The sequence below is a fragment of the Simochromis diagramma genome, unplaced genomic scaffold, assembly GCF_900408965.1.
Source record: "Simochromis diagramma unplaced genomic scaffold, fSimDia1.1 OVJJ01000421.1, whole genome shotgun sequence".
Classification (NCBI taxonomy): domain Eukaryota; kingdom Metazoa; phylum Chordata; class Actinopteri; order Cichliformes; family Cichlidae; genus Simochromis; species Simochromis diagramma.
The window spans coordinates 3076963-3102659 of NW_024387250.1; the positions used below are offsets into that span (position 1 = coordinate 3076963).

The window sequence follows — 25697 nt, forward strand, 5'->3', positions numbered from 1 at the left end:
TATCGTTTAGTGTTGCACTCATTTTATTGATCAGTGGTTAGAAAGTCATCCAAATCCCCAGGCTCACCACCTATTTGAGATCTGTTTTGTGCAGTTTGATCAGAAAACAGCTAAAAACATTAAAATCAACATTTGAACCAATTTCCCTGGTCCACTTTTTTTCAGTTTAAAAACAAAATGATACAGCTGATCTTGTACCATCTCAAGAACAGGATTTGAGCAAAGCTGAAAAGTGTATTGAAAAGGAACTTTATCGACTACATTTGTAAAGAATGCCGACACTGTGGTAAAAACCTCAAACTTCCAATGATTATTCTTGACAGTACTCTTTGTTAAAGACAAAGAAAAATACATCTGTTTTTGGCATCTATTTGAAAAAGATTGCAAAGCAGTGAAGCACAGCACATATTATAATAAGATAGCATTTTTACTTCTGCATAGTTACATTGCAGATGCGTAATTCAAATTTAGTGTGCAGTACTTAAATTCAAACTAAATTAATCTATTTATTTCCAAAATTATGGGTCTAGATGTTTCATAGATTAATACGAGGATCCAAGGCCATCCACTCATCCGATCACAGTTATATTGGTTGAATAAGACATAAGTGACTGTGTTTTGTTCATTGCTTCGATTTAAACCAAGAAAAACAAAGAAAGACAAATGTACCACGTTTGCAAAAGGGGAAAAAAAGTTTTGAAATTGCAAATGATTAAGAAATTTGCTATACATTTTATTTACATCTGAGCTGCCAAAAAGTATAAAAGTATCAATATTCACAAGAGTATGTACAATAATCCTTAATCAGTAGGTCCAAAAAAAAAAAAAAAATCCTGGTTTGTTTGCCCAAAAGGTAAAAAGAAGTATTCACCCAGTGTTTTAAAAAATATATAGAACATATATATAATAATACATTTAAAAGGTTTGACCACATTGATAAAGACTTATAATAGTGCAACTACCTAAATTATATTCTTAAAATGAGCCATTTAAAAAAGTAATAAATCTCTAAAATGTCTTTTAAAAGGAGTCTCTCTGTGCAGAAAATTCCTGTGGACAATAATTTTTTAAAAATTGAAGGCACAGCAGCCCTGGTAGACTGAGTGGGATTTACACAGGACTGGAGATAGAGTAAGGTTACAGGCGCCCTAGGGTTTAATCACAGGAGGGGTAGGCCACACCAGGGTTTGTAGGTAAAGGAGAAAAGGGGTAACTGGGTTGTGCAGGACAACACGGCGAGACACAGGAGGTAAAAGACATTTCTGAGGTAAAGGTCACACAGACGTGGTCACGCTGTCCGCAGCGTTATTGACCTCATTTTTGTTGGAGTCCAGCCCTTTGGCGGCATTCATGTCGTTGCGGAGGTTCTCTGCTGCTCTCTTCATACTTTTCAGCTGGTCGGGGTGAGGCGTGGCCCGCCGAAGTAGTGTTCCCTGTGTAGATGAAACAGAATCTAATTAGTGGGATGCTTTTTAAAATCTGCTTAAATTGCCTTGGAGAGAGCTGAAGAACAATGTTTACATGACAGCAGACTGTGATGCTCGATGCACGTGCCTTGCATTCATGATTTGTCAAAATAATATCCCAGAAAACATTATTATTATTATTATTATTATTATTTGCAGTAATTTGTAGCACTTTAGCATGACTGTCCTACCCCAAGGCTGTGGATATAAAACGATCAGAGTTCCTGAAAAAGCCGCTTGAGGCAATCCCCATAACCTTATTTATGGCATATTTAATACAGATGAGGACATATACCCATTAAAATCTATGGAAACTAAGCTAACCAAGGTTGCTTCTTGGTAAAGCTTGCTAAATAATTAAATTGTGCTCAAATGTTCAAATCTTGCTTTAAAATGGGAGTTCTAAGATTGCATCCATCTTTTATATACACCCTATGGACTCACCGGATCGTCGTCATCGTCGACATCATCTCCATCTACAAAGTGAATGACGCTGGTCCTGTTCACGGCGTTGTTGTCCCATGTTTCGTTAGCAATGTCATTCACCAAGCTCTCCATACCTCCGCAGCGGGCAAGATTATCAGAGCCTGGGGTTGTTTTTAAAACAAACAGCATATTTAATATTACTGGAATTCACATAAAAATGTTAGTACAAGCTAAAAGCAAACATGTCAACAGATCAAAATCAGTATGGCTACGATTACTTCTGCAATCTGTTTGCAATCTGCAAACACAAGAAATAAAAGCTGTCAAGTGCTAATGAGCGAGCCTGAAACTGTCAGATCACCATTTCAAATCTGAGCTTAGTCACAGGCTTACAGCAACACAATCTTCCCTGCCCCCAACCTCAGCCTCACTTTCCCCACTTCCGCCAGCTTTATAGCTGCATTTCTCTGACAGGAGACATGCAGCACTTCTCAAAATCAACGGATGAATTTGCTAATTATTTTTGCTGGCAGAAAACAACATGAAAAATAAAGTGATCAGCAAGCATATCACAAATATTTACAAATCTGTGTGAAAATCTGTCAATGACAGGACAGAAAAAAAGAAAAAACTACAATAATCTGCTGTATCAGGCAGCGATAGAGCCAGCCGTCAGCAGCATGTCTGTACCCAGTTTGTGAGCTTTTAATGGCAGCAAGCCAGGCGCTTTTAAGCCTCTTTAGCTGTCCAATCCACAACATTTCTGAAAAACATATTGTAAGAGGGCCTCAAGGGACAAGTGAGGGCCTGATCTGTTATAGGCGCTGTGATCCCTTACAGGACCTTATAATCGACAGATACTGCAGGAAGGGATCAGAGGCTGCAGAACACACTGTGCTCCTCCGAGCAGATCATGTGATAATGTCACGAAAACTGCAGGAGACGGTACAAGACTTAACGATGAACATTACTAAAAATGTCTCAGAGCGAGCACAGAGTTATTTCACTCTGGACGAGGACCATCACTTTAAGAGCACGGAGACGCTGATCCACTTCTATGTTTATTCACACAAAGTTCTCACATGCAAAGAAGCAGAGTGATTTCAATCAACCAGTGAGAAAATGCTTTTTCTCTACAGTTAAACAATCACTCAAACCTCCATAATTATCTCAGGCTTATACTCGATGAATAACATTACCTTTGTCATCACTTGGCTGTTGAGGGAGAAGCACGCAGGTAAGCACCTTCTCGCCTGACTTAGGGTCCTGATCAGTCTGAAAGGTGAGGAGCGGCTGCGACTGGTTTTCTGACAGCCATAAGGCCTTCAGCTGTAGCGTCGTCAGAGAAAGCGGTAGGTGGGTGAGCCTGAAAAACAAACAGGAAATAAATCACTGCCCACACAACCTCCCCACCTCCAAGATACCTCCTGGTTATTATTTCCAAAATATACACACTGCTGTGGGCACAGTGTGAATTAGTAAAGGTGTCACATTTGGATGAGGTACATGGCAGTTGTTTTATTTATGTGGAGGAGGGAAAACACTCTCCAGACACAGAGGTGAACGTGTCTTTGTGTGACTCAAGCTGCAGATATCTGCAGCTTTCGTTCTAGACAAAGCTGGGAGCTATACAGGTACAGGCAGGGAAATAAAGGTCAAAACAACCTCTGACTAACTGAATAACATGGTCAAAATATCAGGATGATCTTCAGGGATTAGCAGGCCGAAACCAAGTATTTAATTATAAAACAACATCATAAAAATGAAACACAAACCATGTTTTTGCTACTCATTATGAAATGTTTTTTGTTTTTTGTTTTTTTAATTGAGATGGAATAAACTGACAATCTGACTTTGCCAGCTCAAGATAAGTGAACCTACCGGTTCCCAGACACGTCGAGCACGTGCAGCTCTGTGGCTTGCGACAGCTCTGACGGTATCCTCGTCAGCCTGTTCTCTCGTACGCAGAAGACATTCAGACTACTGCAGCCGCCAATCTTAATAACAGGAGACACAACAACAACGTGATTAGGCTGCCGGCACTTCAAAGTTAAAATGGTTAATCATAAGTAAACACACACACACACACAACTGCCAATACAAGTCTGTCTTAATAGCTTTATGAATCCAGTCTAAATGCACATCTGATGTTTTTCAACAATGCCACAGCAATAAAAAGCGCGATAGATCTTTTGCCAGCATTTGGAAACTTTGCCCCCGGTTTAGTGATCTTGATGGAAGAACAATTACATGTCAATAAGATGTGGCAGAGTGGCCTAAAATTAGGAACAATTAGGCCTGGTAGCCAGAGAAAACAATGTGCCGGCTGAACTCCAGCTACAATATATTTATCAGCACAGACTAACCAGTACAGGTTAGACCAATCGGGCTAAAAGGTGCAGGGTAAAGTAAATGGCTAAAGGTGCTAAAAGCAATTACACGCAAGAAGAGTAAGAAACTTTCAAATTTACTGGGCTACTTGCGTATGTGTGAGCAGGAATAAGCAAAAACAACCAAGGCACTGTCCTTGCTGGAGAATAAGGGCTCTAAATGTGCTGGTTTCCATCCAAGCAGATCCAATGAATTTTTGCTAAACACGCAGCAGATTGGTGGGGAGTGAGTGCCTTCAGGGTGAAATCCGTTGCAAAACAAGAGCATGACGACGAAACACAATGTGACACAATAATTATCGATCACCTTGTGTTTATATTCGACTGAAGCCAACATCCTAATTGAAAATAAAATCTGATTAATTGTCCGGCCCTAGCCAGTGATCAAGTAGCTGAGCAAAGCTCAAATCAATACACACGCCACAGTAACACTGTCCCTGTTAGACATGTCATGCAATGCAAAACAGTGATACCATGGATTCATTATCTAGGCCAAGTGTGCCTACTGTTATTTTTCCCCAAACACTGCAGGCTTTGCATCATTTAGACACAGGGGCATTGTCCAACATTTCAAGAAGCCTTTCAGATGAAGCTTTAAACCAAGCGAGCCTTCACTTACGCAGACAAGAGGTTAGAGAAGAATGTCGCATGCAAACACAAAGGACACACTGAGACAGAGCTGAAGCTGAACAAACCGGGGGGCCGAGCAGTAAAAATGAAATGAGAGAGCACCACAAGCAAGAGCATTGTCCAGTCAAATGTGAATGAACCTCAGTTTGAGCTTTAACTCCCTCATAACAGTTGCAGAAAAGCATCATATTACAATAATGGCAGTCTGGCTTAACCACATTACATCATTGTGTACAAAACAGATTCGGTTTCAATTTCCACTCTAACCTGTGCAAACAAGTGACAAAACCAGTAACAGCAAAGGCCCAAGAGATTCATATCTGTGTCACTTACCAGCAAAGAAAGGAAGTGCTTCAGTGCAGCTATAAACTTGAATAAGCAGTTTGCCAGCTTGCTGTTAAAACACCAGCATTGTCAGGTGGCATAAAAGAAGCTTACCTCCTTGGGTAACGACAGTAGCTGGTTTCTGTCACAGTTCAGGTGAAACAGTCGCTTTAACTTTCCAATACTCCTCGGCAAGCTCTGTAATTATAAACCAAAACAAAAATTAGAGGAAACATCAGCGTCTGCTCGGTTTTATATTAAATAGAAATATTTATTTCTCTCATTACTAAGCAACTTATCAATTTATCCATAAAACAAGGACAATAAAGTCAAATTATCCATGTAGTGCTTTCATGCACTGTGTTGCCCACGTTGTCATGTCATTTACACACAAAACAACAACATAAAAACAGGCCGACTTATCGGTGGTGATGATGTGTACAATACTTTCTGTTTCACTGGTTGCTTACACTGTGTGCAGGGTGTGCATCCTGAGAAGCCTAACTGTAATCAGTTTGTCCATCTCCTTCATGTCTCCAAAGAAAAAGATATCTTAAATCTGGTTTATGCATTCAGGCATAATAATCAGAATAAGGAAGAAAGATCATTTTAGTGATTTTGAAGGTGGCATGGCTGTATTTCAGAAACTGCAGATCCATTGGGAATTTCCCACATACCAATGTCTATGGATTACAGAGAATGGTCAGACTGCTTCAAGCTGTTAAGAAGGCAACACAAACTCAAATAACCACTCGTTACAACCGAGGTATGCAGAAGTGCATCTGAGGTTGAACCTCAAAGCAGATGAGCTACAGCGGCAGAAGACCACACCAGGTGCCGCTCCATACAGCTAAGAACAGCAAACTAAGGCTGTCAGCACAAGCACAAGTCCACCCTGCCTTATTCAGGCTGATGACAAATGACTTTCGCAGTCTCCACATCTTAATCCAATACAGCATCTTTAGGATGTGGTGGAACGGGAGAGTCTCATTATGGAAGTGCAGCTGAAAATTCAGCAGCAACTGTGTGATGCCACCATGTCAATATGGACCAAAATCTCAATGGCACATGTTTCCAGTACCTTGTTGAATCTATACCATGAAGAATTAAGACAGTTCTGGTACTAGCAAGGGGTACGTAATGAAGTGACCACTAAGTGTATATTTATTGGTAAATACTTAGTTTAAACATTTGCACAATAACCTTGGCTGTAGCCATTTTTCCATTAGACCATGAGCTCATTAATTTGTTTTTAAAGAGGATGCATGAAGCTGAAAAAGACCCCAAACAAACCTGTAGCTGGTTCTCTGTGAACACAAGTTCAGTAAGACTTTCACAGTTGCCAATGCTCTCTGGAAGATACGCCAGTTGATTCTGATCAACTTTCAGTATAGAAAGTTTTTGTAGTTTTCCTGCAGAGAGAGAAAATATATACATATGTTGAACATGATATACATTAAACAATATAAACCCTGTAAGCATTGAAAGGCAGTCAGTCAACTGAGGCATTTATATCAACATCAATCTTGGTGTTTGCATATTTATCTGTATCTTCATGGTAGTCATGTTCTAATCCAGCAGTCCCCAACCTTTTTTGCACCACGGACCGGTTTGATGTCAGACAATATTTTCACGGAGTGGCCTTTAAGGTGTCGCGGATAAATACAACAAAATAAAATAATACGACCAAGACAAAAACTGTGGTATTTTTGGTAAATATAATAATAAAGGCGAATGTACTGTGTAATTGTGTAACTTTATTAGCAGCGTCCTCCTGAAATGCGGCAACAACATTGAGAGTAACATCTTCCTCTCTTCCCCTTAATTCTCTCTGGTCGCTATGGTAACGTGTAAATATTTCTTTCAAAATAAGACACACAACTACAACATGGGAAAAGACCCAGGGAAACCGAGTTAACAATAAAAATCCTGATAACCATAAATTTCACATCTGAGCCTCAACTCTCGCGGCCTGGTTCCAAACGACTCAAGGACCAGCCCGGAGATTGGGGACCGCTGCTCTAAGGCAACTGGTATAAATGCGGACAAAAGTCACCCTTCATCCTGCTCTGCGTGTGTGTGTAGCTCAGCCCCACCTTTGTCAAACAGACAGGGTTAGAGTTAGACCTACAGTTGTTATTGGCTGTTGGTGACACACCCACTGCCCAAAAGGTTTAAGGTCAGAAACATCTCAAACACACCAAGAATACGACGACAGGCAAAGATGATTTCTCTGCTCGCTTTAACACACCTCTGGTGGATCATAAGTCATGGCTAATTGTGTTTTATTATTATACATTTAAAAACATAAGAGACCCAAGAACATTTGTGAACCACATATTATGTTTCAGATTTATTACAATCATGCTGACAAATTCATATGCATACCAATGCCTTCTGGTAGAGAATCAATGTTGTTCTGAGATACTAGCAGGTCAGTGAGTGACACCAGGCCTCCCATCTCCTCTGGAAGTTTCTCCAGTTTGTTTTCTGATACATCCAGACACAGCAGGCTTTTGATGTTGCCCAGTTCCTAAGATTCACAGCAAAAACTTGTGTATGTTAAAATAATACAACGGCAAACCTGATCAAGGAGTAGGAACAGAGACAGTCTTTTTCTAAACTTTATATATGTAACAGTATGCAAATGACAGTGGTTTTATGATTAGCAGTAAGACTGGAACAGACTGTAAAACATAGACATGAAATGCATGATTAGCTTACTGCAGGTATTTCTGTCAAGTGGTTTCCATCCAGCCACAAGTCCTTCAAACTGACAAGGTGGCCTATTGACTGAGGCTGCGTGGGAGGAAGAAATGCAGGAACCATAAGAGCCAGGAAAATATAAAAGAGAAAGAGACAAAAAAAAAAAAAAGGGACAAAGCAGAAAAAGCCATCTCAGTTATTTGCTTTAAACTGAACATGAGTTTCCCTCCAATACAATATGACTGCACCTGTTGTGCTGCTTTTTGGCAAAATAGCAAAGAGCCCATTCAAATTTCTAAACACAATCTCCATTAGACAATTCTTGGCAGCTCATCCTTGCATGATCTGCCAGTACCTCATTCACCATCGGAGTTAAACCTCTCACATAAGATTACAACTTAAAACCAAAGCTGAAAACAGATGGCCATCCTCCCATCTGCACGATAAGAGGTGAAAGCTGTTCTCGAGGGATGCTAATCTGCTCGGACATGACAAAAACGAGGCAAAGAGAAAAGTTGTGTTTTGGCATTCTTCTGGGTTAAAACAAAAAAACCTCACCAAAGAGTAGAGTTCATTGTTGCCTAGGTCGAGTTCTTCAAGTTTATGAAGCTGTGATAATGACCTGTGGATGACACGTGCAAGACAAGTTTAAAAAAAAAAATGGAAAAGTGCTTAAGAACGCATGCATATCCACATAAAGCAATGAGTACTCACTCTGGTAGGAATTGCAATATATTTTCTCTGAGTTCTAGTGATACCAAATTGGTGAGGCTGCAATGACAGGTAAAAAAGAAAGATGATTACATGTTACTCCGAGTGTTTTTAAAACAATGAGTTTAAATGACAGTTAAAAATGGCCACAGACAGTCTTTTTGCAATCAGACATCTGAAAACAGGAAGTAGTTTGGAGGTGTGTCCATCTTATCGAGGCTGTAAAATTGCAGCAGGATAAACAACGTCTGCATACTTTAAATGAAGAGCAAAAAACAGAGACATCGCAGACCAAAGGACAGGGTTGTCATCTGGCCATTCATGTATGCCTTCGTGCTATACATGCACCTAGCTGATACAGGATTTTATAACAGTAGCCGTCTAGAACAGTACAAAGTCTATGTTGTTTACGAGAAGTAACTCTAAATAGGTTAGACTTTGTGTGCTATTAGTGATGGACCAAGAAGACGACGCCTTTTACAGCACACCCTTGACTGAAACGCCAAGCCGGCATTCCTTGCATGTTAGCAATTTCACTGTGGAAAACTACAGACACAGCAGCAAATAAATTAATTTATGCAAAGCTCCAACACTGCTGCTAGTTTTCATTCACCTTGATTCCACCGCAGCAGATCACTAAAACCAGATATTAAAAAGACAAAAGAAAATCTTCCCAATTCCAGCACACTGTGCCTGAGATTCGATTTAAAACACGCCACCTTACTGCTCAACTCTCTGATTTCTGTGCGTGCCATTTCACATCAGCAAACACTCCCATCTCACAAGATAAACCGCTGCTGCCGTGTAACCCCTTGGACATTTATCTTATCTACTTCTAAAAAACCAAGGCATCCTGTTCCAGCTGCGCTATGGTTTTCATTACCTTCTCCTTTTGACAGAGAGCAGGCCTTAAGCCATTGTGTTAAGCGAGATAAAATATTGGACATATGTGCGGAACATGCCGTACCATGAGGCAGAAAGAGGGGGGAGAGGCAATCCTAAGAGTTTGTGCAATCAAAATTCTTAACTTTTTTCCCATAAAGATGACATCTGATTGCCTCCCCTATACCCTCAAAAACAAGTTTGACACCTCAATATGAACTGTATCGACAAAGACTCGGTTTGTTGATCACTTGAAAAGCTTCTGGGTTGCTGCATAGGCATTGTGTGTTATAAAGGAAGGAGCTTTAAGAGTTACTCCTAGCAGGCTTTGACCCATGACCATCACCATATGAGCATTCATCTTCTTTATCTTAAAGGAAGAACTAATTGCATTAAGACACCACAGCGCCACCTGGAATTTGGAAGGTTTTTTTCTTGTCTGTTTTTTTTTTTTTTTTGAGACCCAGAGCGAGATGCAAAATGAAAACCTGGCAGAGAACCGTTCTTGAGAAAAACAGTCAAACAGCTTCACACATCTGGAATAATCCTATCCCTGTCAGACCTCCAATTCAGTTTACCTTAAAATACCAAACCTCTACTAAAATATCTCCTGTGGCACTCTGACCTGAAAGCAAATAGCTTTGTTATTAAATTCAATTAGAACTGATCTCAATGTTTAAAAAGGGACCCCACGGGACTGAGAATGTTGGCAGGCATGCCTTTAACTACCGGTACTCTGTATTATATGCCATCTCCAAACAAGCATTTTTGCCTTTTATGAACAAAGGCAAAAGACGCTAACTGATGAGTTGGTAAGGAGTAATGTGGTTGGTATGTTCGCCTGTGAGATACGGTGAGATGGAGGAGATTCTGAAGAAGGCGAAATGACAGCAAAAGGAGATGTTGAAAATGAAACCTGCTTCTATGTTTCTAATGGTGTTTACTGTGTAACCTTTGAACAGTGGGAGGTAGAATAATGACCTGGGAGCATCACAGATTTTGAAATGCTTTCCAGAAGGAACATACTGTGTGTTAATTAGCTGTGTAGGAGGCCAACCTCGACAATTTGCCACTAGACAAAGTTATCACGCAGAGAAGTGGCACCCTAAAGGAATACTTTGGAGCTTTGTGTGTTTTAAAGTAAAAATGTTGTTGCTTATGCTAAGTGCTTTGTTTGAGCAGAGTAACTGACAAACCCCATAATTGAAGTTGCCATTAAAACAACAGAAATATGTGCCTTTTGTTACAGTAATTATCAAATTCCTTTCTGGCAAGATCACAAAGACTAAAGCAAGGTATGTGACTTGAAAATGCAAAGGGAGGCAGGTGAGATATTATCAAACACTAGTCTCCCTTAAACTGGATAAACATCAGTCTACCAGTGCATCGAAACTCTCCAGAACAAACCCTTAGTGGGTTTAGAAAGATTCAGGTTCATCCTTAACAGAGTATGTTACCATTAGACACACTTCAGATTTCATGATAAAATCTATATACTTTAACTTTTACATACTTGTGCTAAATCACTTACTTTCCAATATTTTCTGGAAGCACTTGCAATGAAATGTCATTGATGGAAAGGCAGGTTAAATTCCTCAGCTCCGTGAAGCTTTCAGGTAACCTGGATGAACAAACAACAAGACACAAAGTGAATCCACGAGAATTAACAGTATAATTTGATCCAGACATTTCAATCATTCAGACAGTATTCTTTAGCATTGATGACCCTGATGCCATTATCTGTGTTTGCTGCTTATCATCTCTGCCCTCAGATTGGCTCTTTTTATATTAAACAAAAGACCATATGCAACCTGAAGTTTAGGTGTTATTATGTGTATGCATATCCCAAATATACACACACCAGTTTGGGCTTTATTGCTCCATTGAATTTATGACTGATAACCAAATGATGTCACATTCCTGTAAAGCCACAGTCCACAGTCCAGTCATCCCTGGGGTGTTACTATTAACCTGTTAAAATAGGGCTGATGTAGAATGAAGAGTGGGAAATTAGGTTACTACTCTGGAAAGTAGTGTTCTGTGTGTGTGTGTGTGTGTGTGTGTGTGTGTGTGTGTGTGTGTGTGTGTGTGTGTGTGTGTGTGTGTGTGTGTGTGTAAGCTTGTGTGTACTTTAACAGTATTGAACACCAAAGCGTCACTATTACTTCCTAAACTTGTGTGGCTTTGTGCCCCTGCTGAGGTGCAAATTAGACATGATCTCACCCACACATGGAAAAGCAGAGTATGGGAAATATGCAATCTGCCAGGTATATAAATATTACTAATGTTACTAACAGCAGAGAGGTTAACACCACACAATGCAGAAAATGAAATTATATATATATATAATTTCATATAAAAATAAACACATATGAAATGTACCATTTGAAAAGCCTTGAATGCAGACTGTTGTAAAAGTATTAAAAATAATCACAGGTAAAGTTTTTTAAAGTATGTCAAATTCTTACTTTGTTAATGGATTTCCACTGAAATCAGCCACTTGGAGAGCTTTGCAGTGTGAAATGCTCTCTGGAATGCCCAAAATATCTGAACAAGAGAAAATATGTTGATTATAACACTGCTCATTGACTGCAATTGGGTCTTAAAATGTGCCAACTTAAAAAAAAAAAAAAGAAAAGTACACAAGTGAAATAATAAGTGTTTTTATGTAGAACAAAGCTGTTTAAGCTGTCTCTGAACTTAAGAGGTCTTTACAGCTACAGCTGAGAAAGGCTTGCTCTGTTACAGAAGGAACCTCACCAGTATATCAAAAAGAATAAGTCAATTAATCTTTAAATTTGTTTGTGGCATTAGTTTTTGTAATGGCAATTAAATATGTGAGTGCAATTCTTTTTCTGAGCTCTTCTGTGTAAAAACCTGTTCTAGCAGTGACAGATGAAACGCCTCTGAACATGTTTACTTGTGTTGTTATTTTGTGGTTTAGCCATGTGATATACCAGTGTTTACTCTGCTTACCATTTCGAGAGACATCCAGTTCTACCAGCTGCATAAAGTTGGCTATTTCAGATGGAATTGTCTGGATCTCATTGTCACTCAGGCCAAGTTTTCTAAGTTTCACCAGCTGGAAAAATTGCTGAAAGATGGAAGGGAGGAAAACATAGATTTATTAATAGGCTTCAAGATATTTAACATTCAAATTACACAACCTGGTCAAAGATTCATTCTTGTATGAATTCCCAAAATCAAATCAATTCCCTTCCCAAATCAAAAACCCTGGATTAACGGAGATGTTCGCGCGGCACTGGCGGCACGGAGCACCGCCTTTGCCTCCGCGAACACATCGGACTACAAACACGCACATTACCAACTCCGTAAGACGATCAAAGCAGCCAAACGTGAGTACAGGGACAGGGTGGAGCAACAGTTTGACAACCCTCGGAGTATGTGGCAGGGACTAAACACGATCACAGACTTTAGAGGGAAAACCAGCACACCGCAGACCACGGCCTCTCTGTGTGAGGATCTAAACGTATTCTACGCTAGATTCGACACAGCGAACACCATGAGACCGGACAGTGTGCGCACCGCGGATGACGTCAGTGCGCACACTGTGTCTGAGGAGGATGTGCGGAAGTGCTTCAGGAAGGTGAACGCGCGCAAAGCTACTGGTCCGGACGGGATTCCCGGCCGCGTCCTCAAGTCATGCGCGGCTCAGCTGGCTGGAGTGTTCACACACATCTTCAACCTTTCCCTCTCTCTGTCTGTAGTCCCAGCCTGCTTCAAAATGGCCACCATCGTCCCTGTACCCAAATCCTCCACCATCTCCTCATTGAACGACTGGCGACCTGTAGCCCTGACCCCCATCGTAAGCAAATGCTTCGAGAAGCTGGTCAGGGACTTCATCTGCTCTGCACTATCCGACTCACTGGACCCTCTACAGTTTGCATACCGCCACAACAGGTCCACTGATGATGCCATAGCCCTGACACTACACACTGCCCTGTCACACCTGGAGAAGAGAGACACGTATGTGAGGATGCTGTTTGTAGATTACAGCTCAGCATTCAATACCATCGTTCCCTCGAAGCTGGACAGGAAACTGCAGGATCTAGGACTGAGCAGCTCCCTCTGCAGCTGGATCCTTAGCTTCCTGTCTGACAGACGCCAAGTGGTCAGACTGGGCAGCATCACCTCATCCCCCATCACACTGAACACTGGTGCTCCACAGGGGTGTGTACTGAGCCCTCTCCTATACTCACTCTACACCTACGACTGCACAGCCACTAACAACTCCAACATCATTGTGAAGTTTGCGGACGACACTACAGTGGTGGGTCTTATCACCAATGGTGATGAGACAGCTTACAGGGAGGAGGTCAGCGCCCTGACCCACTGGTGTCAAGACAACCATCTCACCCTCAACGTCGCAAAGACAAAGGAGTTGATAGTGGACTTCCGGAGGTGCAGAGAAGTACACACCCCCATCACCATCAACGGCGCTGCTGTGGAGAGAGTGAGCAGCTTCCGTTTCCTTGGTGTACATCTGGCTGAGGATCTTACGTGGTCAGTACACACAAACAAAACAGTGAAGAAGGCGCAGCAGCGCCTCTTCTTTCTCAGGAGACTGAAAAGATTCGGCATGAGCCCCCGCATCCTCAGGACCTTCTATCACTGTGCCATTGAGAGCATCCTCACTGGATGCATCACCACCTGGTATGGCAACAGCACCGCCTACAACTGCAAAGCTCTCCAGCGAGTAGTGCGGTGCTCTGAACGGATAATTGGAGGTGAGCTTCCCTCCCTCCAAGACATCTACAGGAAGCGGTGCCTGAGGAAAGCGGGGAGGATCATCAAAGACTCCAGTCACCCCAGCCATAAACTGTTCAGACTACTTCCATCAGGAAGGAGGTTCTGCAGCATCCGGTCCCGTACCAGCAGACTGAGAGACAGCTTCTTCCATCAGGCCATCAGACTGCTGAACACTTCATAGACACCTCAGCTTCACTACTGGAACTTTAACATTATGCACTCCATACTGTACAGTAATGCCACTGTTTTGCACATGTCTCACTCTGTATATTTATTTTATTTATTTATATATTTTATTTATTGTTTACTCTATTTAATTTGTAAAATATGTGTACACACACACACACACACACACACACACGTAGAAAAATATTTAGTATACACATCCAGAAATGCATATACTATTATATATTGTACATATATTTATTAGTTTCAGATGTAGCCATTCTTGTATTTTGCTTGTTTACATTATTGTATTTTGCACAACTCTGTTGCTTGTGAAGCTCGCACACAAGAATTTCACTCACATGTGCTGTACCAATGTACCTGCACATGTGATGTGACAATAAAAGTGATTTGATTTGATTTGAATTACAACTATGCAACTGTAGGAAGGAAAAACTGAATACTGAAGAAGGTTTTATTTTCAAGAACACAATTGTTAAATCCTTTAAAATCTGTTATTCTGATCTTTCACAGGTTTGATTTTGTACTGCAGAAACTCACACAAAAGCCACTATCCCTGTCCCCCACGCTTAACATCAAGTAGTTTTCTGTGTCTTGAAATATTTGATGACCTAAGTCTGTCATGATAAATATACGGCTCTCCTATCACAAACCACTTTACAGACCTTTGCCACGGTTGTGTCACAGCTGTAAATAATAAAATGAAGAAAGCTGAACATATTTAGCGGTTTCTAGAACTTGGGGTTGTTATGGTGGTTCACTGTCGGGGCTTACTGGGACACAGAACAGAGCCAACGTTAACCTCCTAGGACCTGGCGTCCACATATGTAGACGTCTACACCAAAATACTTAATTTTTCTCTATAAGGGCCTGATATCCACTTACGAGAACATTATACTGCCACTGATCAATCAAAATTTGAAATGAATGTCCTCATATGTGGATCTCATTTTTCTCAAAAACAAAAATTAGGTTTAAAAAACAAACAAACAAACAAACTGGTAATTCTTTGTTTTTACATTCTTTAGGTCCCAATCAACCCAAATAGCAAAGAAAAAATAAAAATTCATGCAATGAAAGAGTTCAGGTCTTCGGAGGTTAATGGTATTAACATCTGTGTTTTCTCTAGTATGACACATCAAAATGTCTGCTTATTGTTTGTCATGTGTCTACTTAAGCTGAGGTGTTTGAAAAGTAAGCAGCACATGACAAGAAACTTGAACGAAAACAAAACGGCTACTAGCAACCACTCAGAAAAAGTCTTGTAAAGAGGGAGAACTCAAATACAATGAAAAGTATGTGCTGCTCATTATGACTCTTCCATCAACTTGCTACTGTAAAAAAAATTATTTACACTATTATTTTATTCCAACTTAATGAAAAATAATTGTTTCATTGTTAGAAATTTGTTACATAGTAGCAACATTCCCTGACACAGAAAAAGTAACAAAACTGAATCAAATTAAAATGAAAATAATTTAAAAGCCTATGTTTTAGTGACTTTAGTCACATTTGTCAACACAACCTGCCTGAGGTCTGCTCCAGAGAGCAGGTTTAGCTTAAACTTTGAGTTTTGGCAAGAGAACTGTAGACTTTCCAGAAAGAGTATTAACTTAAACTACAACTCTTTTGAACTCCTCCCGATGCATTTGTCTGACCCACTGTTTTTATTTCCTCATCCAATTCGGTTCAGTTAGGTTTTATTTATATAGTGCCAAATCACAACAATAGTCCCCTCAATGTGCTTAATACTGTATGGTAAACATGCTACAATAACACAGAGAAAACCCCAGCAATCAACCAACCACCTAGGCTCAGGGAGGGGCAGCCACCTGCCATGATCGGCTGGGGATGAGGAGAGGAAGACAGCACAGAAGAAGACACTGCAGAGATCCAGAGATTAATAATAACTAATGATTAAATGCAAAGTGGTGTACAAACACATTCATACAAACGATTTGTAAACTCATATCAGAGCGCATTAACTAATTAATTAATTAAGAAATGTACATCTTTGCAAACACTGAAATCCCAGTTAGATGTTAGTTTTCTAGGACAGGACAGTGATGGTGATCACTGGGCATTGTAGATTTATTATAAGGTTGGCACAAAATCTATAGGTTGCGCTTCCAAACGCTGTGCTTGCGTACAGTAAGGCAGCGGTCAGGCTGTGAGCCATTTCCTCTGTGCTGAACCTTCCATCCATTACTATGTGTTATTCGCTGTGTAGATAATACAAACCTATGTGAAACTTCAGACACATAAACACTGATAAGGAGCCATTTTTCATGCTGTGACCTGTCACCATGTTGGATAAATTCCTGTCATAGTAGGAATTTTGTTGAAGATGATGTAACGCAATCCTGGTCACGCAAGCCTAGAGACCAGTCAGCCTACCCTTGGCAAACTCCGGTCACTAAGGAAAAATGTGTAATCCCCAGCGGGTTGGCGAGTGGTTGCTAGCTGTCATTAGGTGAAATTAGCAGCAAAACGGGAGCTGCACCAAAAAACCGGAGGTGAAAAATTCTATTTTTAAAAAAATTACAAATTTAATATAAAATCCAGCTGGAATTACAACTTTACCTATATTAATAAGGGATCATAATAAATTATATAACTCTTTTTCTTGTATTTTAAAGATAAACATTGTGGTCCCCACTGACATGCAGTCACATTTACAGTTTCACAGGAGTAAAATGGAGGCTCTGATGTTTATTTACCTGCAAACAGTCAATCCTTGAGCTCCATTTTAAAAATTTCCCCCGCGCATGTTTAACTCAGGGTGATCATACTAAAAGCAGAGTCAGAGCTCAGAAGTTCGGGATCAGACTCCGGGTTTGTTAACCTTGCTTTCTGGTGCAGGTCTGCTTTGGTACAGACGTTTATTGAAACTTGGGATGTCTGTGTGACTGTAAGCCTGTTTGCACTGTAATATCAACTCACCCCTAACAAATACCATCCATTCACATAAATAATTCAAAAGACTAAAACAAATACTGAAAGTAATGAATTAGCTGATCCTAAACTGAATGGAAATAAAAACTCCAAACACAATATGAATTAACAAAAGAAATAAAATAAACAACTATTAAAACACTGATTACCTTAAAACAGTTAAAGCAAAATAGAAAATACAGACAGGCTACGTTCATCACAGGCCCCTCCGATCTTTTTTGTGTCCTTCAGACTATGATATTAGACATGAGGTCAAAAAAGAAAGAAAGATCCAGCCAGCACACTTCTTTACAATGCAAAAATCAATTATCACAGGCACATACTTGACAGCCATAACAAGAACAGGCAGAGCCTTGAATGTGTGTGTGTGTGTGTGTGTGTGTGGGGGGGGGGGGGGGGGGGGGGGGGGTTCTCTTAATGTTTTGGCATGAACTAAATAACTCTTGATCTTCCCCTCTGGGCTTTGTGAGTTAAAGGTGTGCCAAGAGGCCAGGAGGGTTCATCCACTTTGTACATATCATTTAAATCAACCAACCACTTCTTCTCTTTTGAGCTGCATGTCCGGTTTGTTCCAAACACATTAGGTTCGCTGTATTTGAACTTCAATGTAAAAATGTCTCACAATTGTAATCCACTGAAAACTACATGAATTCTTACTGCAGCTGCTTAGTACAAACTTTTTGGCTACTCATTTCATTAACAAAACATTTAGGATAACAATTCTCTTATTTGAAGAGAAACCCTGCAGGCTATGGGAAAAAATTTGTCTTTGCAGTTTAGAGGAAACTAGACAGTTGTTCCCCTTTGTTTGTGTAGCACACAGGCAATGCCTGCAGCTTATGATTACCAAGTTAAAGTTACCTGTTCAGCACATTACCAGCTTTAATGATTCCTGACTAATACTTAATAAATTGTGCCACTTCCTCAAAGTTAAACACCACCACCTTTAAACTGCATAAAGACTACAGATGCTATCTATGTGGATAAGCAATATAAGAAGCTGTAACCCTAGGCAGCACCAAATACAATGATAATGTTAATGAGCTGCCAAATCAGCAGCAGATCTGATCTGAGTTACTGTCAGTGAGGTGTAAATGTGTTGCTCATTATCTACAGACCAATCCCAGATACAGATCACACTGTAATAATCCGTGCACAATAAATAAAACCCACGAGTCCAAAAGTCAAACTCCACCCTGTTGCAAAATGCACATGTTATTCCAAGCTCTTAAGGACATTTAAACACCTCTTAATCTGTCTTTTCAACACACAAACAAAGGTGATGTCCAATATAGGTCTGATCTTTTGCATCCTAAATCCCTTCTTTTCACTTTCACTAAAAAACACATTTGTGTGGGTGAATTTTTTTTTCTGCTAAGCCAGTTCCTATATTACAAGTGGACACCTGGAGATTTGTCATGTTTCCAACCAGGAAACTAACTGAAAGTTTAACACGTTTGGAAAAAAACATTTTTTAAACTCAATTATAGCGTGTGTTTTTCTCTATCCGACTTCCTCCTGTGTAACTTTTATGACACAACAATCGACGCGGGAAGGACATACAGGTTCAATGTCAAGGATTCAGAACAGCTAAGGACAAAACAGATACAGCTTCATGGAAATCCTTTTAACAATAAAGACAATCAGAGTTAAAAGGGAGCAATGCAAAGCCGGTACCAGTGTTGTTACCACCTTTTATTTTAACTGTGACAGAGTCCTGCATTAACTGAAACCCTGACAACAAACCTGTTCTTCCTGTTGGTTTTTTCACGCTCTGCCCCAAACAATCACCCATGTATGAAACGCAAAAAACCAAAACAGGGCAAGTCAAGAAAACATTAACCATTCTCATGCAGTCCAAACCGACGTTTGAATCCTCAGGTTCACCTTCAGCAGCGCTAGTTAGAACATAAGCAGCAGTCTGAAGGGATTTTGTGGTAAAATGACTGCAATTGGGAAACATAATCACACAATTGCTTTACAATACCTTTGTTTATTTTAGTCTAGTCCATACAAAGAACAGACTGCATTAAACTAACTTAACTATTACATGTTGACACACTTAGCAAAACTGACTGCCAGGCACAATCCTATAAGCACAGAAGCTTAAGTGAAAGACATGAGTGTCAAATGTGTTGTGGAGTCTAATTCACTGCAAAGTAGGCTATAGTATTATATATCGCAGCATAGGCGAGAGTTAAAACCGTCTCAACCGCATGTCAGACAGCCAACAACTGCACTACCTTTATGACAGTTCTTCCTGTAGATCACAGGATACTCAGAGCACAACTTTCTTTACCACTTAACTCGGGTCATAAACCCTGCAGCTTCCTGTCTCAGACCGGATATTGCTTCTTCCTTCCATCACCACAGTCACCGTGTCTGTATTTTCTGAACGAATGCACACCAGATCTCCAAAAAGTTACAGAGGCCAAAAACTAGTGCCTATTTTCACTTTGTCACTCAATCTGCTGATTATGTACAGTAAAAAAAAACATATGAACCATGCTACTGTGACAGATTCACAGTGATCAAAAACAAGAACCAATTTTCACTGGACTAAAAGTTGACTGACTTATTAATCGATCTGCTTTCATTTATTCGGATTTAACAGTAGCCTGAAAGTCATCAAGTATTCTGGCTTCTCCTGGACGTGTCCTCGCAGGTTCATTTTCAGCTACCCATCAGGGCAGCATTGTCCTCAACTTTCTTGTTAAACTGCAAAACTGTTATTTTAAATTTCCCAGTAAAGGCCAGATCGGCCGCTCTTAGCTTTTCATATCAACGGCTGTCATCATAGTTTCTACTCTACTAAATGCTTTTTGTTTGTTTTTTTACATGTGGCTTGATAGTTTCTGTTTTGTGTCTGATATTACAAACTGATGCTTACACAGGTAAAGAACAAAAACATTCAAAGACCTTTAACAGAGTCACCGCTACCTCTGTGTCTTACAGTTTCAGTGAAGCTCAGTATGCTGGAAACTGCATTCATTTTTAAACTGGATAAACAGGCAAGTGCATTTCAACAGCCAGCTAGTCTTGCATTCCTATTCTGTCTCTGCAGGCAGTTTGTTCATTTGAATGCTGTTTACCAGCCAGCTTGATGTGTGTACTCTAAGAGCCAGCTGCTCAAAGGGAACTTTGAATACACAGACAGTCATGAGTTACAGTTTGCAAACTTAGTCGTGTACCTGGGCAACAAATAACACATAAAACAATTAAAACAACAAAGAGAGAAGCAGGGCCTAACTATTAACCCTACTCACACAAACCCACGCTTCAGGTTCCTTGACTTAGTCAGCTGATCTGTCTTGGTAAAACTATGAAACCATCTGCTCAACTTGCCCCATCTTGTCACAGTAAAACGACACCTTTGCCGTTTTATCTTGCTATTAAAACTGCCTCGTGCATGTTTTTATCTGCCTGCTGTGTAAAAGCGACTTGAAATACGTTACTGTCAAGGCTCTGTAATGCCATTGTCAATACAATGATAACATTGGGGAGGCTTCAGTGCGATCAGTTAGCCACCTCCGAGGCAAATGTGATGAGATTGCGAGGTGCGCACTGGACTGGACGGATACAACAGTTTGCCCAGTCGAGCGTTTCTTGGGTTCTCTTGGCAAGCATTGATGACAACACTTTCAGTTGTCACCACGCAAATGATGCAACCCCTCCATCCCCTAAACATGCTTAAAATATTTGTGAACTAAGTGTAGAAATAGCTTAAATGTCACACAGTTCTGTGTCCACCGTCACAGTGAGATTACACCTGCTAACTGCATCCTGTCTGGTGCAAATATCCAGTCTGTCAAGTGTTGGGGATTTTTTTTTTCCCCCCTTTCTCTTTTTTGTGCATTTGTTTGGGGCTTTATCAGTCTGTACTTTACAATTCAGGTCATTGATTCATTATGACTTCATTAGAAAATGCTAGAACACACAATTGCTCTAGTGAAGCAACAACAAAACACATAATGCAGTCTTTGTTTTCAGACAGAATACCTGTTCCTGTGCTTTCTTCGATGGACAAAGTAAGCAGTGTGGCACAGCCATGGGAGGTTGCTCACATTATCTCTGTTCCATCACGTTTCTATGCTCATGCCAGACCCAAAAATATTCTTTCTGTGGTCTTTTCTTTCCTGCGTGGCTCTCTGAAAACTGCAAACCAAATCACTGTACATCCTGTTTAGATAATGTTCATCAGCTTTAAAAATGGCTACATCTCAGCTTTTTGACACAAGGAAGAAAGGTTGAGCAGAAAACTGCCCTCCAGAACCAAAGCTTTCCATCTGACCCACCGTGACTTCAGGAAGGTCTTGCTTGTCAGGAACAGCTGTAAACCCAATGAATTACTACTCCTAGGTTACAGCATGAACGAGTAACAATTTCTCCACCTTAAAATGTACTCAGAGCTGAACCAAGGGCACCTTCTAAAAACCAACTTTTCTGCTAAAGAGAATACTAATGTCAGGCGAGGTATCTTCAGCCAGAAAAGTCTACATGACCCATTCATGCGCTTGGGAAAAAACATGTAAATCTTCTGAGTAGTAATCCAGATCTCTAAGGTCACATGTAAACAGACTAGGATTGTGTATCCCAACTTCACCAAGAGTGTAAGTCACACTGAGAAGCCTGCAATCAAAATACGTGGTTGCTCTTAAAGGATGAAGGACCAGGATTGTGATATCAAGCTTGTGATAGGGCTATTTTTTTTTTTTCAAATTTGTATTAGCAGCAGATGAAGCATCAGCCATGATCATGACCAACCCACAGCAAAGATTGCTATTTTTAATGTCAAAGTACCCGTTTATGTTAATTAGTTTAGTTTGTGCTACCAAGTTGTGCTATCAGATAGCCCTAAAACAATTCATTGTACATGCAGTGTCTCTTGACTAGTAGTCATAGTACAATACCCACTTACAGTGCTGATTGTCCTATCATTTATCTATTGTCTATTCCTGGTTTTATTACAAGCTACCTTATTGCTACAGACGGAAAATTATGATCTCCTTGCTGGAATTTTTATAGAGGTCTCAGTGCTTTTATCAGCAGACAGGTTGCTTCATTCGCCAACATATATCCAAGGCCATTCAGCATTTGCATTAGAGAAGAGCAAAAACAGCTGTTTCGTTTAAAGAAGTGAATGCCTCTTCCTGCTTGGCAACCACATCCACATAAATGATGACTGCATTTCTCTTAATTAAAATCTGACATCCATACTCATGGATAAATATCAGCCTGGAGCAGCAGTGCTGTTTAACTCTATACTCCCAGGGGTAAAATATACATAAGCTACATCATCTGCATGTATGGCTCTCTGTCATGCAGAAAGATACTACATGTAAGGAAAAAGCACAAACACAAAGGTCATCATAACCTGCCCAAACAGGTTCAGCAGTTCAGATAGTAGTATCAGTGCGATGAATATTTTAGAGCTTAAGTTTTAAGATTGTGAATCATAATTCTAGCTACCCTGCGGTGCAAATGTGTATCTTTGGGGGAAATTTCCACCCTTGCGGTGTCTCACTTTACTGATCTTGTGTAATTTTCGTGCCCGGATCCCACCTAGACGGGGTGCCAGATCAGCTCAGTTACCTGCCATTTAATTTAAACGAGCGGAAGCTGCTTTCTCCTTACCTTGGGCAAGTCTCGGAGTTGGTTGGCATCCAGCAACAGCTCCTCCAAACTCCGTCCGTAGCGAAAAATCTCATCGGGCACATAGAGCAGGGAGCAGTGGCGTTTATCGATCGTCTCGACATGACGGTTGCACCGCCACAGGGGTATACAGTTAAACATCACGGGGAAGGTGGAAATAAATCTCGTACCCGTGCGATAAAACAAGCAGCGGGGAGGAGGAGATGGTGGAAGATGCAACAGATTGCTATGGCGGGACAGCCACCGACAAACACAAGCGAGGCGAAACTCGCAGGCAAGTAAACACCGAAACTCCCGCTGTAAGTCAGCCGCTGTAACGTTACCGAGCTAACGTTCCGCAGGTCGCGAGTAACATGGGTGCTCCAGTCCCCGTCGTAGGTTCACTTTGTAGTTTGCAGACACCTGTTTTTTCTCTCCACTCGGTTCCTCGTCCAACGTCCGCCTTTTTTAAAGCCCCCTCTTAAGCGTTAAACACACGGGCTACATCTCAGTGTAAAGGAGGGCGGCATTCTCGTGTGGTTTTTTCTTTTTTTTTTTTTTTCGTCTCGTCCTGGAGTTAATTTCCTCTCCCGTCCTGTTTCTGACCCGGAAAATTCACTCCCTCATTCCAATCCTACGTCATCATTCCAGGCTGCTCCTCCCTCCGGTCCCTCCTCTGGATCCCGTCCCGCACGGGGCCGCCATGATAGGGCACAGATGACTGGCAGCGGCCCGGGGCGGGGGAAGGGCACCCACAGTGTAAACCCCGGACCTCAAGTATGTGAATTATCCGGGTTCAAACCTGTATTATGTCTACAACTTTAACTTGTTACTCACTTGCAAGTTACTCATACTTGATACATGAGTTTTTGAGACCTGTACTACTCATATATGCAAATTATGATTTAATTTCCTTTTTTTAAAATGCCATTGGGTTCGATAAGTACTTTAGTTTAAAAAATATAATTTTCTGGTAATTAGTCCATGGTTCAGGTTTAAAGGGTTACAGTGTTTTATCCTGTACTATTTTAACCTGCTTTGTTTATTTTATTTTATTTATTTTATTTTATTTTATTCAACAAAAAAAGCGTGGAAATACTGTGTGAACTCAATATAAAAACAGAAAGCAATGAATTTCACATAATATATATCCAATGTTTAGATCTAATTTAAAATGGTACAAATACAATGTCTTAAAACTGACAAAGCCACTTCACTGGATCCCAGTTTAGTACAGACTTACCTTTAAAATCCTTTTATTGTAGTTCATAAAGTCCCAGTGCATCTCGGTATCTTTAACCCAGTCAGACCTCTCAGGTCATCAGGGGCAGATCTTTTAACTCCTTCCTTGAATTAAATCTAAGTGTCTTGACTTTCTTACTTTGATCCTGTTCTTCACAACAAGCTTCCAGCTGACCTGAGGTCAGTTACAGCTAAATTCAAAAGCGAGCTTAAAACAGTTTTATTCTTACAAGCCTACACACAATAACTAATATAAATATTATATAAATAATAATAAATCCTATTATTATTTTTGCCTTTGTTTTTTTATCCTGTGTTGAGTTCATATCTAATGAAATAGATTTAAAAGATTCGGATCATCGTACTCCTTTTTAAACGTGTACATTGTGTTGTATATTGATATTTGTGGCAATTTTATTTTCTTTACTTTTTTCTATTTACAATGTATTTTGTTGCTATTTCAGATAACTGTACATGTTTGAAATAAAACAGTCTGACAATCAATCATTCAAAATCTCCTGTAAGATTAAAGTTGACACTGACATCAAAACTGGGACATTCTCTTTCTTTTCTTTTTTTAGTACCTAATCATTTTGAATTTGATGCAAGCAACACACCTAAAAATGGCTAGGATGGGGGGAAATTTAACACTATGCTGCATCTCCTGCTCTTCATAAAGCACTAAATGTTTAGTTGCCAGGTCTGGAAGACCAGTTTCCCCTGGAGTCTTTTATTACAGAGCCATTAAACCAAAGAAGAGCTTATATATAAAACGTCATTGTTTAATCGGACATTTATGTATCTGTCTGTGCCACATGCACTCTCCCACAACATTACAGAGGCTTGCTTTTAAAACTCGCCCTGGTAAAAAGTCAGATGGTCCCTTTTATCTTTAGCCCGGAGACCATCGTCTATCATTTCCAAAAATTTTCCTTAAATATAGATTCATCAGAAACCACAAGAGATTTCCACTTTGCCTCAGTCCATCTTACATGAGCTTGTACCCAGAAAAAGTTACAGCATTTTTTTTTTCTGTTGTGTTTTTTTAACTAAACTGTGTGGCACCTTTAGCAAGCAAAATCCTGGTCTCCTCCTGACTCCTATTGTTAGCAGATTTCTTTTTCTTTTTAGATTTGTTACATTTATAGTGTAACAATGCCAGGGGCAGAGTGGCAAGAAGGAAAGCGAAGAACAAAACAAAAACAAACGAAGCTTTACTTGTAATTCTGTTTTTCTCAGAATCTCCAAGTTTTAACTTGATTTCATGGTTGCAGAGACAAACTGTGTTTTCTGACAGTGGTTTTCAAAAGTGTTGCTGAGCTCATGCAGAAAATTTCACTTCTGTTATTAACGAAGCGCCACCCGAGAGCACCAAGAG

At 40.2% G+C, this 25697-nt stretch overlaps 1 protein-coding gene across 2 annotated transcripts; it reads right to left on the reverse strand.

Moving 5' to 3' along the window:
* Positions 1-5: 5 nt before the first annotated feature.
* On the reverse strand, positions 6-23790 carry lrrc1 (leucine rich repeat containing 1). 2 transcript variants are annotated; one of them, XM_040001867.1, is made up of 14 exons: positions 23081-23790; positions 12512-12629; positions 12004-12082; positions 11067-11156; positions 8657-8713; positions 8501-8564; positions 7961-8035; positions 7625-7769; positions 6530-6648; positions 5351-5434; positions 3774-3889; positions 3092-3258; positions 1911-2062; positions 6-1433 (listed from the first exon to the last, which is right to left on the reverse strand). In XM_040001867.1, the coding sequence occupies exons 1-14, from the start codon at positions 23237-23239 to the stop codon at positions 1275-1277; spliced, it is 1584 nt and encodes a 527-aa protein (XP_039857801.1). In that variant the 5' UTR covers positions 23240-23790; the 3' UTR covers positions 6-1274. The 2 variants fall into 2 exon arrangements, with proteins under 2 accessions (XP_039857801.1, XP_039857802.1); XM_040001868.1 differs by having other exon boundaries at positions 1911-2053; positions 23081-23786.
* Positions 23791-25697: the final 1907 nt, after the last annotated feature.